The following is an 18,614-nucleotide window of genomic DNA, read 5'->3' on the forward strand; positions in this document are numbered from 1 at the left end:
AATTATAATTAGATTCATGAAGCGCCTCACGCTAAACCAATAAGAATAACAAATTCTTATATATATTTCATGCATTTCCCTGGCATTTCCCATTAGTGCCTTGGTCACTGGTCATCTCTTTAATTTCTCAGGTGTACGGGTAAAAGTGGGGGGAAAGTATACACTTAAAAAAAAAAGAGTCTGTCCCCGATGCAAATTTTTCATGTTTTTAAAATAATCTTTGTATGCATTCCAACAGGAACAAAGGTTGTGCAGGAATCGCCCGAACTCTTACATATTTTGTGAAGCTTCGCTATTTCAACTCAGACAAGACAGTGTGGTAAGACAAAAAAACTACTTCACAATACAGATGCTATATTTGAATGGTACACACATGTATGTACATGTACATGTATTGTATTGCTTTGTAAGATTGTATGAGTATTTTCTATCTGTAATAATATATTAATTTACAACACTAGCACTGTGTTGTTGTGAAATTTTTTAGCAATTAGGAACTAATGGTGGAGTTGATCACGATTCTCTATAAGCTAAGGAAGTAGTCCCATTTTCTACCTTCTGCCCAGGTAATAGTTAAAAAGCAGGACAGTTCTTTTTGGAACTGAACTGGGAAGTCTCCTGTAATGATGTCTTCATCTTTTGCCTTTTGATATTTTGTCTGTATTGGTTTGCTCAATTAATATAATTGTAATAATTTGCCAAATACATAATAATAATAAAATTGAACAACATTTAGAAAGACAGTTCTCTAAAGAACAAAATCGAAACAAACAAATAACATCTACCTGGCAAGTAGACACACACACATGGTATTACCGCAAATCAAATTCACATTAACACTTTGTTCTTTTGAAATGTGTAGCAGTATGACGTAATGCCGAACTCCCCGGGACTCCTACGGGGTGAATTTGAATTTCCACGGCAGGGCCTCAAGCTTGGCTCAGTGCTTGGTACCGGGTCATTTGGCAAGGTGGTCCGTGGGGAAGCCGACGGGATTTTACGCCATGGTGTGAACAGCGTGGTTGCCATCAAAATGCTTAAAGGTAAAAATTGTGCCTGGACAGATTTAGATTATGTTGAGGAGCAAGAGTAAAAAAAAAGGTTTAAAGGAAAAATACATTTTGAATTTTGTTGAATATTTTTTTGCGATAGGATTGAATATCATTTCATGGACATTGATCCAATTGTACAAAAAATGCTTACCAAAAAACCCAGATTACCAGTCAAAATGGCATCTGATATGTGCCATTTTGGACTGGTTTTCTTGCCAATTTGTACTACTCAGCAAAAATTTGTAAAGCACTATTTTATTCAAAAGCAGCTCCATGAAACTTTTATAGATTACCTGTAGCCTAAAACTGGCATCTGATATGTACCATTTTGGGCTGGTTTTGTGCCAAGTTTTACTCGGCTAAAATTTGTATAGCACTATTTTCTTCAAAAAGCAGCTCTTTGAAATGTTTCCCTTGTTCAGATCATTTGACTGCTGAGATAACAGCAGGATAATAGTGATGATTTTCAGCTGTCGCAGAACTTGTTAGTTTTGTTTACAGCCATTGGACACTTTCGGTAAACAGTAATGTCCGAGGCCCACACTTGGTGTATCACAACTTCTATATATAATAACAAACCTGTGAAAATTTTGGCTCAATCGGTCATCGGAGTTGGGAGAAAATAACGGGAAAACCCACCCTTGTTTCCGCACGTTTCGCCGTGTCATGACATGTGTTTAAAATCAATCTGTAACTCTCGATGTCGAGAATTTATATTGTTTTTTAAAAGAACATTAAAATGTTCTCTCAAAAAGTAAAGAATTTCATGTAATAGTATTTCGAGAGAAGTCTTTCACCATTACCTTCTGTAAACCCTGTAAGTTATTTGTAAATCTGCGAACTTTTGTTGTTGTTTCTGTACCAAAAGTGTCCAATTGCTTTAACTGACGGTCAGCTGATGATTACTGCAAACAAATTGTATTTTTCTTCAACATGACAGAGCACTTGGAAAAATTATTTCGCTGAATACTTTGGAATAGTATTTACTTACAGTCAAGTAATTTTTTTTCTGTAGAAACTTTGAAGTACGTTTCTCTTTACCTCTGCAAGTACTTTGTTTAATTGTTTTAAAACTTCATAGCAAGTACAAACTAATTCAAAGCGATTGTCAACGATTGAATACTTTGGAATAGTATGAACTCTCAGTCAACCAAGTTTTTAGGTAGAAACTTTGAGGTACATTTCTCTTCACATCTGCAAACATTTTGTTTGCAAACTATTTCAAAGCGATTATTAGTTGGCGATGGCTTCGTACTCTGCTAAACCAGTTAACAATCAAAATAAGTGGACAAGAACAACTTTTCTTATTGTTTGTTTGTAATGTAAACCAGAAAATGCAACTCCAACTGATCATCAAGACCTGCTGAAGGAGCTCGGTGTCATGAAGATCCTCAAACCGCATCCAAACATCGTGACACTCTTCGGATGTTGCACTATGGAAGGTAAAGATAAACACCTTGGGGAAGGTGGTGTTGGGGGCCGATTCAGGATGGGGTGTGGCTGTAGCTTCTTGAGTGGTAGTTGACCATTATAATACAGCACAAGCTTCCAGCAAGATTTTGTTTAGATGATGCAAACCTGTCTAGTGGTACTATGTTATTTTTTCACTGATGAATTATGCAAGAAAAGTCAGTTATTTGAGCTTGGGCTTTTCAAAACATTCACTTCAAATACTCCAAGGTGATCTGCGATTTATAAGTTTCTGTTTGGACGATGAAATGTATGAGTTTAGGTAAAATTACACACACATTTGCCAGCTTTGGAGCCATTTCAGACACAATGATGCAACAACCTTTGTCAACACCTTAAAACCAACCGCCGATTGCACAATGACTAGAATTTGTTGTTGTTACTGAATCACAGTTTTGTGATATGTGCAATATATAACTACAAATTTGTTTGAGAACAAATTTGCTGTTGCCCCTTTGTTGTTATCCCCTTTGTTTGAGTTTGTTGAGTGCCCTGAACAGGAAGATCATCTAAACAAACAAACAACAGGATCATTTGATTTTTCATACTTTTTTTTTTTTTTTTTCAGATCCACCTTTGATTATTATGGAGTACCTTCCCAATGGTAACCTACTCCATCATCTTCGCAGTAGTCGTCAACGCATAGAGGACATTCAGACGCAGCGTGCGAGTATTCGCACAGCGCTCTCGCCTACTGACCTCATCCGATACGCATACGAGATCGCTAACGGGATGACATACCTGGCCTCCATGATGGTAAGGCAGTCTGTCCGAGAAATGTTACCTAACTTTTCCCAAGCCTGATACTCCACAGAGGCAATGAAAGTGCCTCCAGGGCCCAATTTCATAGAGCTGCTTAAGCACAAAATTTTGCTTAAGCGAAAAAATCCTTGCTTAGTAAAATCAGATTACCGGCCAAGACTCCATTCAATTGTTTTGCTAAGTAAACAACAGCTAAATACCAGTCACAAGCTATGTATATGGCATGAAATTCTGGCCATTAACATGTGTAAAACAAGCGAGCTATTTTTGTGCCTAAGCAAATTTTTTGCTTAAGCAGCTCTATGAAATTGGCCCCTGGTCATTGCCTTGGTGCCCTGTAAAAGCTCAAAGAGAAATTTCACAGTTTCCTCATAGGGTGCCCTTTATAACAAGGAGAAATTTAAATGCCTTGCCCTTTCAAAAGGAAGCATACAGGCCTGCGTTTTTTTCATCTTTTTGACAAAATGCCAAAATTTCATGTTTTGACAATATTTCAATTAGTCCAGTTCCCTTCACCAACAATAACTTAGATCTTTCAGGGACACTAGAGGGCAGGGTTAATATTCTCCTGAAAACAATCTGGGGCGGATTGCATTAAAACGGTCTTATTCAGCAGTCTAAGACCAGTCAGTCATTAATAGCCAGCTATCTGCCTTAGACGGTCTTGGCTTAGTCAGTCATTAAGACTGTTGCAATAAGCCAGTCTTAGATAAGTCGGCGAAAAGTAATGCAATATGAACAATTGTCCCATAATACTTAGCACATCTGCAGCACTGGCGTTACGGCATTGTTCTTATGCTTAGGTTAAAATCATAGAATATCCAACCGTTTTCACTCTTGGGAACATATATTTCAATACAATGTATCATCATCATAATGCCTCTCATGGGTGTAATATATCTCTAAATATTCGGTCTCGTCATAGATCGCTCGTCACATCAAATCGTCTACAACTAACAAATGCAGCGCCATCTTTAAAAAACAAAACTAAGACCGATTATAGCCAGCTCAGAGCAGGATTAAGATTTAAGACTGGCTATAATTATAGACCGCGCTATTGCAATCGGTCTATAATTAAAGACTGTTGAAGCGCGCTTCAAGTTAGCTGGCTATAGCGCATAGACCAGTTTAAGACCGCTTGGTGCAATCCGCCCCAAAACATACTCATGGAAATGTTGAGTTGTTATTAAGCAGCGGTTCTTTTTCTCGCTGTCTAGAATTTGGGTTCAAATCCTGGCCTGGTCAGTGGCGCCACTTTTTGTCATGCAAATCTCTTAACTTAACTTAATCTCTTAACAGTTAAGGGACTCTTAAAAAGCAAAGTTGTTGTATTTCTGTTGAAGTGCTTTGAAACTTTTGGCAAAGGCACTACATGTATATAAATTCCTACTATTGTTATTACCATCATGACTTTTTATAGTTTGCTGTGTGGGAATATTTACCTTTATTTGTATGACTTTTTTTTTCTTTACGAATATTGTAGTGTATTCACCGTGACCTGGCTGCCCGCAACATCCTTCTCTCTCGTGATGGAGTATGCAAACTATCTGACTTTGGTTTAGCACGTGACGTAGTCAATGGTGGAATCTATCAGAGGAAGACGCAGGTAAGGCTTAGTACTAACCCTAAGCTTACTCCCCTGACTCCACCGCTAGATCTGGATCTGGATAAATATTCTCAATGCTCTAATTCGAGCCAAACGAGAAGGGAAGATGATGAAGAAATTTCAGTTTTAGACGTGGGAGGAAAACGCCAGAGAAATATTCCAGGAAAAAACCCACACACTTGACTGTAGGGACTAAAAACCCACATTATATTGCCCCCCGGGGCTTTAGAGGTGGAAGGTGAGGCAAGATGCCTTTAACACCAACCTAACTGCATTGATGATATTTGATTTATGTTTCATTTCAGGGTCGGGTTCCAATCCGTTGGATGGCGTTAGAATCTCTACTGGACAATGTCTACACAATCCAGAGTGATGTTTGGTCCTATGCCGTTCTCTTGTGGGAAATTGTCACCATAGGTCAGTAACACCACTGCAACTTTTCATCTAAAAATTGCATTATCCACATGTCATCAAAGTTGTAGGGTACCCTGTTATTCATCATTGTTGAAGTTTTCTTTTCTTCTAATATCATAGCCTTGCATTGAGCCTTTTTGAGTACACTTGTCCTCTCCGGAACATGTTTCCTACCTGGAGGGGTGTCTTCTTCCACAACACATCAATTTAAATAATTATCGGCTCAATGCACAAGCTTGCTCAGGGAACCATACCCTTACCATATGCTTATCATTCATTTAATTAATCTTATCAAACAACTATTTATTTCTTTATTTCCAACTAATACATTGCCTATGATTTGATACTGATTGTGATTTTGAAAATGTGGAAATAAACTGATTGATTGATTGATTGATTGATTGATTGATTGATTGACTGATTGATTGTCATCACAAATTAAATTTTTTTTTTTTCTACTTCTTTTTTTAAAAATATATAACAATAAAAACACAAGAAGAAGAATACATCAAACAACTTCATTCCATACAATTGTTAACATTACTGTTATTATATGGACAAGTTTGCAGTAACCACATGAAGAGTTTAAGGAGTTGAAACCAATGGCTCTTTTTAGAACCACCCCCCCCCCACCAACTTCACTACCCGTAAACTTTTTCATATTACTTTTATTAGTTAACAGCTTCTTGATGAACAAAACCAAATCATTTTCCAGAACCAGAGCACTTCACTTTACTTATACATTATATTATGAAAGTTTTAATGTCAGCAAGACTCAAGTTTATATACCCGCAATTTTAAACCTGCAATTTTAAACCAGTGATAATGTTTAGTGCGATCACACATCTGTGTTTACGTATTGGTAAAAACCAAAATTAATGTTCTTTATTCCCAATGCAAAATTCCATCTGTTAAACCAGTATCTGCAACTATTTGATGTTACTGTTTTTGTTAGGTTCGTACCCATTTCCTGGGATGTCTTCTAAGAAACTCATCAAGGAGCTCCAGCGAGGTTACAGAATGCCGAGGCCTGATCACTGCAGTGGGGACGTGTGAGTTTTCTTATCTGCTACAGTTCTCTTTCTGAAAGGGTTTGGGTACATTTTGTAAGACACAAACACATTGGCCACAGATTTACATTAAACTAACCCAGTTTGAAGATAATGATGGTTCAAAGCTCTCTTAAAAAATTACTTGCTGAAGAGCTGTAGTTATTTGAGAACTGAGAGGTGGGATCACAACTCAATTTCTATTTTTATTGTTTTCTTTTATTAAACTTACTTTCACCAGATACGACATGATGTTGGACTGTTGGAGAGAAAATCCAGTAGATCGACCAACGTTTGAGAATCTGCGAAACAGACTGGAGGCCATCCTCATTGAATCCAGAGTGAGTAGATTTTTGGATTTCGGGAGAATTCTCAGTTCTTAAAAGAACTGTCATGATTTTAAACTATTACCTGGGCAGAAGGCACAAAATCGGCCGGGACTACTACGTCAGCTTAAAGTGGATCGTTATTAACTTCACTACCACGGAGTGAATTATTAATTGGTCTAAACATTTCGACTAGCTTGCTCTAGCCATCCCATAACCAGAATAAGGGAAATAAAATGAAACTGGGAAAACAAGCGAAATACATAAATTGTTAATAGTCAAAAAATGAAACTGGGAAAATAAGTGAAATACATATTAATTAGAACTAGTGGTCTCTATAAATAATTATTGTTTTTTTAATTCCTTTCAGAATTACCTGGTCTTGGACTTTGACGAGCAGCTGTATGATTACACGTACACAGACAGCACTGATCCCGTTGATGTTTAAGCGCACATGGTCAGGAAGCAATACACTGACATATTATTGACAATTAATTTATATTGTAAAAATATTTTCATCGTTTCAGTCTATGATAAGAATTTTTTCTTGTGACGATAATAATAAGTAAGACTTAAGGCCCAGTCACACAGGCCACGAGAACGAGAACGTTAAAAATGCACGCCCTCGATTGGTGGAATAAGCGTGCACGCATTCTGCCTGGAGCAATTCAACTAATAGAACGCGTTCTCTTTGCGTCGTGATCATTATCGTTTTCGTTATCGCTGCAGTGTGACTCAGCCTTCATAAAGCACGGTTTTTGAAAATACAATCTGCTAAACACTGTGAAGTAAGTTTCAGGTTTGATACATGCCCTTTGGTCATTGCCCTGGTGCCCCTGAAATGCTCCGGTAGATTTTACAAAGACTGCATCAAAATGGCAGGGGGGGGGGTTAATGTGGGCAACAACAACAAAACAGATGGGTTTTTAATTTAGACTTGAAAGTCTGGAGTGAGTTCATGATGGGAGTGTGATTTGGTAAAGAGTTCAGCATCGGGGACCAGCAGCTGAGAAGGATCGGTCCCCTGCCCTTTTGTAAGTGCGAGGGATTGTTATAGATTGTGGGTGGAGCAGAGATTTCTTGTTTTATTTGTGAATTACCACAGTATTACAATAACTCTGATATTAGAATGATACATGTTCATGCTTTAAAGACACTGGACATGTTTGGTAATTATCCAAGACCAGTATTCTGATTTGGTGTTTCTCAACATTGCATCAAATATAAATTCTGTGTAAATTTAGACCAAATTGGTCTTTGAAGTTGTAAGAGGATAATGAAAGAAAAAACATCCTTACTGCACAAAGTTGTGTGCTTTCAGATGCCTAAAAAAGGCTTCAAGCCTGAAGTATTTGAATATTTGAGTAAGAAATTGCCTCTTTCTCAAAAACTGTTTCTCACAATGTTTTATACTATCAACAGCTCTCATTAATGTTTTGATATTTAAATATCCAAAGTGTATTTCTCACCAAGTGATGTATATATATTATGTACAGAGGTGATATGGAATTTTTACATTAGTAATTTTAGAATGACTAAACTAAATTGCAAAATGTACGTAAAAATGACAACACCAGCATCTGCATGCTAAAGTGTAAGATTTGTATATTTTCTTTACTATAGATCAGTGGACCCTTTGTGCCTGTCGTCCTTTGACCTGTGGGCTTTGATGACATCACGAGTCACATCATTTGCATGATTTCGTATTTTGTATGTATTAACAGTTTTGGGAAAAGATTGCCAACATGTGCATTATTTTGTAACGTCATCTCTGATTGTTATTCCATGATACGTAACTTTTTTTAAATTTTATACAAGTCGCCAGACACAAGGCCTGAAGGCCACCTCAAAGTGCGGGCTTCAAATCAACTATTTTTCCAAGGGCCATTTCCACCTACTCCTTGGGCTGAAACAGGGTTACCTCTGTAGGCTTGTGTATCATCCATCAGAAGCCTAACTAAATCGATATATTTTTTTTAAATGGCATGACGTCTAGCTTATTGTGCGGCTGGGGATAAACTCAAATAGCGCTAACTGCATACATGTAGGTTTATTAATTTTTAAAAAACTTGAATATATTTGTTCATAGACAACATGTTATTTGTTTACAGTTTATTAATAGAAAAGAAACAAAGAAAGATAAAGATGACTATTATTGAACCTCAATCTCAATGTTCTGATGTTATATTATTTCTTTATTGGCAGATCATTTCAGTTTATTATTTTTGCTTATTCTTTTTCACTGCATGCATGGACTTCTGGTTTTAATCGCTTAAAACTTTTGAGACGGTGAATTCTGCTGAACTTTGGATGCTCTGTTCGAGATCATAAGCTGGTAAGTCTGAAAGTCACTCAGTAGAAAGAGAGAAAATGGTCAGGCCTGATCTTCAAAGAGGCAAGGAAGGCGATTGCCCCCATGCCTCCAGTCATTGCCTTGGTGCCCTTGAATGCTCTAGGAGAAATTTACTCATGGTTCCCTTTATTGAGGAGAAAATGCTTTGGTGCCCTTGCCCTTTCAGACACGAAGTATACATGTACAAGCCTGAATGGTAAACAGTGAAAATGCATTGTTAATTACATTAATATGGTTCCAGGTAGACTTGATGACAACTGTCATTAGTCAGTGTTGTATTTGGCTACCAGTGCTGCCTATTACGAGCACACATCCAACGTTCATGCAACAGTCACAGTACTATTATACATTCATGCAACGACCGTAGGTAGCAGTAATTGCGACTGACTCACACATATTGGGATCAAGGATGTGTGTACCCGCCCAGCAACTACAGTTGGAATGATACACAGAGCGGCAGGCGGCGAAAAAGACCGCACGACAAGTAGGATTTGAAACAGTAGGGTTTGCAGCGACACCATGTAATGATCACTAAATGAGTTGGGGTGGTTCTAAAAACAACTGTTGGTTTCAACTCAACGTTTCAGCATAGGCCTACTGATCGAATCATTACATGGTGTTACCGCAAACCTTACTATAACATATTTCAGCGCCTTTGAGCAATTTTTGGGATATATGGCGCTTTATAAATGCTGTTATTATATTATTATTATTATTATTATTATTATTATTATTATTATTATTATTATTATTATTATTATTATTATTATTATTATTATTGTTGTTATTATTATTATTATTATTATTATTATTATTATTATTATTATTATTATTATTATTATTATTATTATTATTATTATTATTATTATTATTATTATTATTATTATAACAGTTACTGACTTGATTTCAAGACTAGGTTCCCAGCATAAGTTTTACTTAAAAAGATAAATTTGGCAGGACATCCATTTGGCATGGGGACCTTACCCCGTGTAGTCCATTGCAGCTCCACAATGCATCTGTGTACACGTGCGGCCATTATGCACGCACTTTGTGCATGGTTCAATGATTATTACCGCGATCGGATACAACGAGGTTCAGATAATACGAGGAAAATGGGCCAGTCCGGCAGACCTCGTATTAATGGGAGTCGACTGTACATCACTCTGTTCAGATTTGTAAATATAATCGGTAGTTTGTCACCCTGAACACTTATAATAGAAGAGTAGGGGGTTAACCCTGGTGTTTCTGGGTCACGTACAAGGTAGCAAGCACCCTTGTTTACAGATTTCCTGAACTCAAGCTCTGGTGTTTCTGATCAGCAGAATTTGGGTTGGAGTCATTGGCAGGGCACTTGTGTCCTTCAGCAAAATGCTTTACATAATTGCTTTGTCCTGCGGATGGGGCTTTTTAGTTGAAAACATCCACAAAATGTGATTAGATTAAAAGTCAAGACACTAGACAAATTAGGGGAGACATCAATAAGCCATTTTGGAGTATGGTGGACACAGCACTATGACACAGGTTTGGATAAATTTGTCTGTAGACACTTGAACCAAACAGTGCAACACTATAGCGTCATCCTTACCACAAAAAGACTGGCTAATTGGGCAGGGGCCCACCCCCCTTGTGTGACTGTTGACAACGGAAAGTTAGGAGCTCTGATTAGATCAGTCTTCAGCAGTTTCTTGAACATGATCATTGCGGGTTGGAGCGACAAAAAGAGTTGAAACTTACACATTGGAGGGCGATATATAAAGTCTAGAGATAAGCCGAATTAGAGAAGGGTTTCTATTAATTTAAACGAAAAATAGAACTCGGATCATATCCAACAGTTTCAATTACATGTACATGTATATATAGACTTTTAATCAAGTTGTGCTCCACCAAAATATTTTACAAAACTCTTGGTTACTTGGTGGAAACATACAAAATTAAACTTCTTCTTTATTTTGAAATGGGTGCATAGCTAACTTTAATGTTGTGCAAAAATAGAACACCACTGCGAACAATGGTTTTCAGTGAGGTAGGTCCTACTTCATAATTTAAAAAAAATCAAATATTCGTTGTTGTTTGGATTTACAGTTTTAATCACATTTTACAGTTTGCAATAAATATATCTTTTAAACGACATGTGAAATTTTCACCATAAACCTGTTTAGGTGTGGGGGGGGGGGGTGGGACATGAAAAAGGTAACACCCGGTCTGGCACATTGTGCATGGTCACAGACATGATTATTTCAAATTGGTTTCGGGTTGATTTAATCTTTTTTCGGGGGGGGGGGGGTTATCCAAGAAGGGTATATGCCCAGAGCTTTGTGCTGAGAAATTTGCAACAACTTGCAATTAGACTCGCTAAGCACAACAAAATATTGCTTACCAGAAAGTTATGAGGCGTCCTGGTTTACATTGTCAGAGATATATATATAAAAAGTAGGGATTTACCCTGTTTTTTTCTTGTTCACATAGCAAGCATTCTCGTCAACGTTTCCCAGGCTTGCGAGCTACAGTCATCAAGACAGGGTTCGACCTTAACGCTGGTCCGCTGGCCAAATGCCAGTAGAAATCGCGGCGGACCAGCTGAAACACCTTGCCAACTGGTCCGGCTGACCAGTCAAAAATATCGGCAGCGGTACTACAGAACTATGACTATTATTTAAATATTTTTAGGCTCGAATAAAACATAAAAACATTCACTCAAGGTTTGGATAAAACGTAAAAAAATCACCCGAAGTGCCGCTGAACGCTGGCAAACTTCCCACGATAACACATACACATGTACACACAGCGCAAAATCCCATCATGCAACGTAAATGCTTGTAGTCTTCGTATTAGTTCACGTGTGCCAAAAAGTGTAAGAAACATTGATCGCTAGAGGGCGTTTCAGAATATTCGATAGCGTGAGAATAGACGCCCTCTATTGGTGAAAGTACGCGATAGCTTACAAAACTAGCTTCAATCGCCTTGACAAAAGACCACAAAGCAAAACACATTCTGTCAGCAGCAGCATGGTCGTCGTCGTCAACGGAGCAGATTTCCGTGTGGGGAAAAGAGTCTAGCGTGTTTACGAAAAACGAGCGAGACGGTGAGGCTTCATTGAACAAAAATTACAAAGTTAGGATACTCTTGATGAGCAAAAAGGAGTATTTAATTGGGATTAGTATGGTTCTTCCGTCCTGATTTTGCTTAATTTTTTTTGTTATTTGGGGCTTGTTTTTTTTTGCGGGCGATCGGTGGGCGATCTAGTTTTGCTCCATGGTTTTATTGGTCAAATATAATGCGCGGTTGCTTCGTTGTTTTTTTTTGCGGGTTCAAATTTCAAGAAATACTTGGGTTCTCGAATGCAACACCTCCATGGTTTAACAAAGGCGCAGTTGTTTTTGCTGCTTTTAAATGAATTTTTTTCTTCACAAAACAGACAACGGCACCGACCATTCCGTACACATAATTAAAAAAATACCGTAAAACGCCGTATGCTTCTCCATGGATGTTGCAACTATTTTGATGTCTACTTTTTGTTGGTTTTTTTCTGGACGAAAGTGGGAAGATTTTGGGAACTTCGGTTGTCGGTACGATGTATTGTGTTTATGAATACTTAATATTAAAAGTACAAACAGGCAATGTTTATACATGATAAAATAACTTAAGCGATCGCACGTAAACCCTCCCCACTGTAGATTTGAAGGCAATACATAAAAAGTTAATATTTTTAACAGTCGGTTTTAAAGTGGTTTTTTTTGTTAAGTAAAACAATAAAAACAAATTCATACAAATGTTCTTCGTACTTGAGAATACTTCGATGTCCAATGCTTACAATAAACCGTAGACTAAAAAATTACCTAAATAAAGATCATGTTAAATTTTCCAATTTGCTCTCACAAATAATTTGACCTGTTTTTAAATTAATTTTAATAAGATTATTATTACTTTTTTTAAAGAAAAAATACTCTCAAATTAGTGAGCCCCCTTACGAACACAATAACTTGGTACACATAAATAAAGTATGGCTTCCAGTGCAGTTAAGTTGACGTTGCAATTCATGTTGAATTTTGAAATAGCGGCGATTAAAAATCGAGCAGTTGGTATACAACAGTATTTTTTTAGTTAAAAAAACATATAAAAAAATTTGACGGACCAGTCAAAAACCTGGCGGACCAGTGAAAAATCAAGCCAACTGGTCCTGCTGGCCAGTTGAAAAAAAAGTTAAGGGCAACCCCTGCAAGATCACTACCTAGGCATCCTTGGTTCTGTTAGCAAAAATTTATAACAACTGTAGGGATTAACCCCAGTGTTTCTAGTGCTCATATCAAGCACCCCTTCTATCTACATATTTCCCTCAGGCTTGCAAGCTACATGTACAGTTATTATTAATTAACTCTTGAGGCATCCTTTGTTTTAACTACCAAATATTAACCATACCAACCTAACTTTACAATGAATTAGAAACGGCAATGGAATGTAATCAATCTTTCTTTAAAATAATTTTGAATACTTTGGTCAGGAGGATGAAAAATCCTCCTGTCAGGCACATTGAGAGTGGTTAAGGCTGTCGTCATAGTACAAAATATTACACAATCTTGTCAACAAATGTAAAAAGAAGAAGACATAGTGAATTTTTTTCCGAAATCAAGTCATTCAGTAATCGTAGATAATTATTAAAACTAATCCAGTGACCAAATCCTTCAAAATCCAACTACATGTTTTGTTTGATTCTGTCGGGATGAATTCAATGCGTAGAAAGAGCAGTTAGGGTAGTGCGTAGGAAGTACAATTGCATTTAATAATGTAGTCCGTCAATGCTACAAGGCTGTTTGGGTTTCGTACAGCCCTAAAAATGCACACACAGATTTTCATGATGACGAGTTTGCATCCATATTTATATAACCTAATATACACATGTACATGAAAGAACAAAGCTGCAGGCCTGGAATGACACACAGGCCACCGAGGGCCAAGGCAGTGGCCTCCGTTGCCCCTGGCCTTGACCTTAGTGCCCCTTCAAAAATTTACAATAGAAGTGCCCTTTGCATAATGAAAATGGCCTTGTCTTTTTAACAAGGAAGACGTTGCCTTGGATCGGTCGAGTTGGTCTTTGAAAAGCATTTGAAACCGTTTGTTATAAGAAATCGTTTTTTATAAGATACAATATTGTAAAAGTAGAATTTGATCCACACAAACATGCCTTGATATTTCATGGTTTTCCTTTTACCTCTACCGTGTTAGTTTGCAAAATAAAAGGAAAACCACGCAATTTCGGGGAAAATTTGTGTGGATAATTGTATTCTACTTTTAAAACATCTTTCTAACCATATTATGCATTTTATAACAAACGGTTACAAATGCTTTTTTTAAGCCGAACTCATCCGATCCAAGGCAACGTGTCCCTTTAAGGCTAATTAAGTATCGTGTCAAGATACATGTACACATAACACAAAACGAATAGAAAGAAAGAGTAACGCATTCTACCTTAGGAATACACACATCACAGTGAGTGCACTTAGGGACAACCATGAAAGCGGCTTGAGGAAGGCTACACCATTACAGCCAGAGCCCTCACAGAAGCAGATTACTCCATTGACCGTAGCACCATCTGAGCTGGATACTAGATAAGGCAGCCAGGGATTAGCCTCTTCTCCAAAATAACATTTGTTTTCTGGTATAGAGGACTCCTTGAATAGTCCACATCCCCTGGAGACACCATCCACTAATACACTTGATCCTAAATGGGAAAGTATAAAAAGATACCAAGTGGTAAAATACAAGAATGAAAAGAGACAACAACAAGTTGAGATTTAATTTGGAAAAATAAAAAAACAGAATGAAAAAGTAGGCCTGTAATTTCGAGGAAGCCATAAAGACTGGTCTTGGCCTTTCCTGTCCAAAAGTTTCCCATAGACTTTTAGTTTTTTTCCAATGAAAGTGCCCTTTGCAAAATAAAAATGGCCTTGCCCTCTCAATGATGGAATTCCACAGCCTTGCTACGATGGGCAACATGCCATATCAATACCGCTTGTCACTAACCCAGGGTAGCGATGTGCTGGAAAACAACCCTGATTGGCTCCAAAACGTGACCACTTAAGGTGCATGCTTGTTAAAAACTTTTGAGAACGTGTATGGTACTTGTAGGACGAATAGTATACTAATCGCCCTACAACCACCATACAAGGAGAACTTGTATGGCAAGCACCATACAAGTTCTCGAAAGTTTACACGTATACGCGCATGAAAAAGTATTTTAACGCGATTCCATTTCAAGTGAATCACGTTTATAGATGGTCATCCTAAGCTGCTGCCACCTACTTGTCACAAAATCTCAAGTACTCTTAAAGGTAAAATTTCAGGTCTGATAAACAAAAGATAAAAACTGTACCTGCTGCCACCTAGTGTCACAAAATTTCCAGTGCTCTAAAAGATGAACCTCCAGGCCTGATAAACAATAGATTAAAACTGTATCTGCTGCCACCCAGTGTCACAAAATCTCCAGTATGTACTCACCAGCTGTTTTTTTGTGTTTAGCCTCGCCACCAAATTTAGTACAGCGGGTCGTGAATCCAGAGGGAGGGACTGCACATCCTTGTAAGAGCTCGCTGGTGTGGTTCTTAAGGTAAGATGCTTCACATTCTAAGGATGATTGTCCAGTGTGACGAGAAAGATCGGCACATGTGTGGCACTCCAGAGCAGAAACTGGGACATTGAAATAACAGTTATTAATTTAAAGACACTGAATACTATTGGTACATGTAATTGTCAAACCAGTCTTTTCTCACTTGGTGTGTTTCAACATAATATGCATAAAAAACAAACATGTGTTAATTTGAGCCAAATAATTGGTCGTCGAAGTTGCGAGATAAAAATAGTGCTTGATATCCTAGACTTTGTTTTTTGAAAAGGCAAGGGCACCAAGGCATTTTCTCCTTGTATTGGTAAAGGCCACCCTATGATCATTTCAAGGGCAGTTAGGCAGTGGCCAGCAGCCAATTTCACGAAACGCTAGGATTAATCATAACTTGAGTTACTTTAGATGAGTTCAATGCGTCTTGCGTATTTGGATACACAACTGAACCCGTCCCAAGTCCTAAGATTAATCCTAATTTAGGAAGAGTTTGGTGAAAATCGACGGCAGGGGGCATTAATAACATAATAACTTTCGATTTATATAGCGCCTAATAATTAACACTTAATTCTTTAAGCGCTTTACAAAGAAGTACACTATACAATTGCCTTCGTTTCCTGGGAGCATCTTACCACCTACTCCAGGGTCATGTTGCCACCTGCTCAAGGGGGGCTGAAACAAACCCCTACAAAGTCTGTGTGGATGTAGGCATGGGTACCATCCACTGGTAGAAGACTGGCTTGCAGAGCAGAATGCACTACTCCCCAACTTTTATGAAGCATTATGGGTGGTGCTTTGCTCAAGGGCTCAACCGCTCAAGTGTCATGATCATGACAGACTTGAACCCACACTCTGCTGCTGACACCAGAGCTTGGGTTCGGTAAACCAAACCACTCAGACGACACAACATGCAAAACTTGAAATAGAACAAACTCTTTTTGTATATTTTGATTTGCCTGTACCTTGTGAAGAAAGAAGAACAACTGTGGAGAGCATCATTAGAAGTGACATCATTTTTGTAGTGAATGACCTGGCAAAGATAATACAATTGATAAATTTATGGACGTACATTATTATGAATCAATTTGTAATACTATACTATAGACCTTATAATGCATTGACGTCATCCAGCAGCCATCTTAGTGGAAAAACGGTGACGAAACAATCGAAACGCACAGGTTTGTACGCGCGGCGCACAGGACTGGCCAATGAAAAACCTCCTTTTGACCTCTAGGTGAGGGCGCCCTACTGAAATGACGTCATGTGCATAAGGTCTATTACTATACTTTACTTTATTTTCCACATAATCATGACAATTCATAGATTACAAATAACAGAAGAGATGGTTTCATTACTAATAGTTTTAACTGTCGCAGATTATTAAAGTTTGACAAAGTTCCCAATGTACCCCTTTCTCTCTCTCTCTCAGGCAATTTTGTCATAAATGACAACCAGACTTTTTTGCGGTTAAGCAATCAATCAATGTATAACTTTATTCAGGCCTGATACTTCAAGGGAAGGCAACGAGGCAATTGCCTCCAGTCCATGCCCCCAAGTCAATGCGTTTGTGCCCTTGAAATGCTCCAATAGAAATTCACAATTGAAATTCAAGTCACTCATGTTATAATAAGAAAATACCTGGGTGCCCTTGGCCTTTAAAATCGAAGCACTTTTTAGGGCCAAATTTTTCTTGGTAATTTTAGTTTGTTGTGAAATCGAGCACAAACAAACTCACATAAACAAAGAAAAGGCACAGTGACGTGTGCCTCAGCTCAAATCGGGGTCCGACTCTGATCCGACACATGGAGTTGCGATAATCGTAACCCTCCTCCCGACGGCAGAGAGGAGGGTTACGATTTTCGCAACTATCTGAGACCATCTGAGCTAGAGTAGCGTGACATTGTTATTGAATGAAAGGAAAAGTTTCCGTATGGCGCCACCACTTTTTCATTCGAAATAAAATAATATAGTATCTAATTTACCTGATTGATATATCCCTTTTTGTAAAAATGAGTGAAAAAGTGGTGGCGCCATACGGAAAGTTATCCGAATGGAAGATTGAATGAGTATGAACTATGTACGGCCTGTCTACTTTTTCTTAGCTACATCTATTTCGGGAAAAACTTTTAAACTACCGGCCTACACAATGTTACTAATTTCTTATGTCGTCAACTATGTAGTTCGGGAGTCTAACACGTCACTTACTGTAACAATGATTTTTGATTTTCCAAACCATACTTACCTATCAAAAAGAGAAACGAATCCCGCTAAAAACTGGAACATCATTGTGCTCAGAGTAATGAGCTTCCGCACGCTTGTATTGTTGTCGCGTTTTGTTTGTTGATCCTGAGCAATACCAACCAGCAGAGGGCGCTACGTATCGATTTCTGAACTAACTACTGTGTTCGTGTTTGTATGGGCTGAGATTATTCAAAATCATTGATATTCATTTTAACGTATGTTATGCGTTTTTAAACATTTTGTATGTCAGGCGCAATGTGAGAAAAATAAGTTTATACAAGTTTTGTGTAAGTTTATATAGATATATATATTTTTTTTCTTTTTGTATTGTCTGCGATGCATAATGCACAAAATTAATTTTGTGCATTCATTGTGATTTATTTGTATCCATATTTTTGGTTTCACCCATAACCGACGTGGGTTAGCACACTGTACTCGGTACTTTCTCCAGCTCTGTGAAAAAATGGATTGGCATATTTAATACTCGGGATGGGACTCGAACCAACGACCTATTTAAATCTCAAGCAGTATCTTACCAACTGATTCTTTATTTTTATGACCGACCTTACATACATGCTGCATTCATTGTGTGACTTCTGGGAATTATATTAATATAATATGGTTTCCTCTAATTGATCTCCGTTATAATCTTTATCATGGGAACTACAGGCTTATACCAATATTGCGTCACCGAACACACCTAGAAAAATATGAATTATTCATAAGGGTAA

At 37.8% G+C, this 18,614-nt stretch overlaps 2 protein-coding genes across 3 annotated transcripts in view; one reads left to right on the forward strand and one right to left on the reverse strand.

The window, feature by feature from the left end:
- The window catches only part of LOC139951638 (fibroblast growth factor receptor 3-like), a 92,186-nt gene extending 76,553 nt beyond the window's left edge, over nt 1–15,633 (forward strand). The window contains exons 11-22 of one of the 2 annotated variants that reach the window (XR_011787814.1): nt 239–319; nt 863–1,043; nt 2,384–2,494; nt 3,091–3,278; nt 4,768–4,890; nt 5,196–5,307; nt 6,260–6,356; nt 6,595–6,694; nt 7,050–7,136; nt 8,303–8,389; nt 8,966–9,014; nt 15,546–15,633. Coding sequence is in view for 1 of the 2 variants with exons in the window: in XM_071950607.1 (XP_071806708.1) it covers nt 239–319; nt 863–1,043; nt 2,384–2,494; nt 3,091–3,278; nt 4,768–4,890; nt 5,196–5,307; nt 6,260–6,356; nt 6,595–6,694; nt 7,050–7,127 (1,071 nt within the window). In the remaining variant the exon portion in view is untranslated. Of the gene's footprint in view, nt 1–238; nt 320–862; nt 1,044–2,383; nt 2,495–3,090; nt 3,279–4,767; nt 4,891–5,195; nt 5,308–6,259; nt 6,357–6,594; nt 6,695–7,049; nt 7,137–8,302; nt 8,862–8,965; nt 9,015–15,545 lie in introns of those variants that run through there. The other variant, XM_071950607.1, reaches the window with a different exon arrangement.
- On the reverse strand, nt 10,865–18,019 carry LOC139951642 (uncharacterized). The gene is made up of 4 exons (XM_071950618.1): nt 17,885–18,019; nt 16,605–16,672; nt 15,525–15,713; nt 10,865–14,748 (listed from the first exon to the last, which is right to left on the reverse strand). Exons 1-4 carry the CDS (start codon nt 17,926–17,928, stop codon nt 14,492–14,494), a joined length of 558 nt encoding a protein of 185 aa, XP_071806719.1. The 5' UTR covers nt 17,929–18,019; the 3' UTR covers nt 10,865–14,491.
- Nucleotides 18,020–18,614: the final 595 nt, after the last annotated feature.

Source organism: Asterias amurensis, chromosome 19, assembly GCF_032118995.1.
Source record: "Asterias amurensis chromosome 19, ASM3211899v1".
Classification (NCBI taxonomy): domain Eukaryota; kingdom Metazoa; phylum Echinodermata; class Asteroidea; order Forcipulatida; family Asteriidae; genus Asterias; species Asterias amurensis.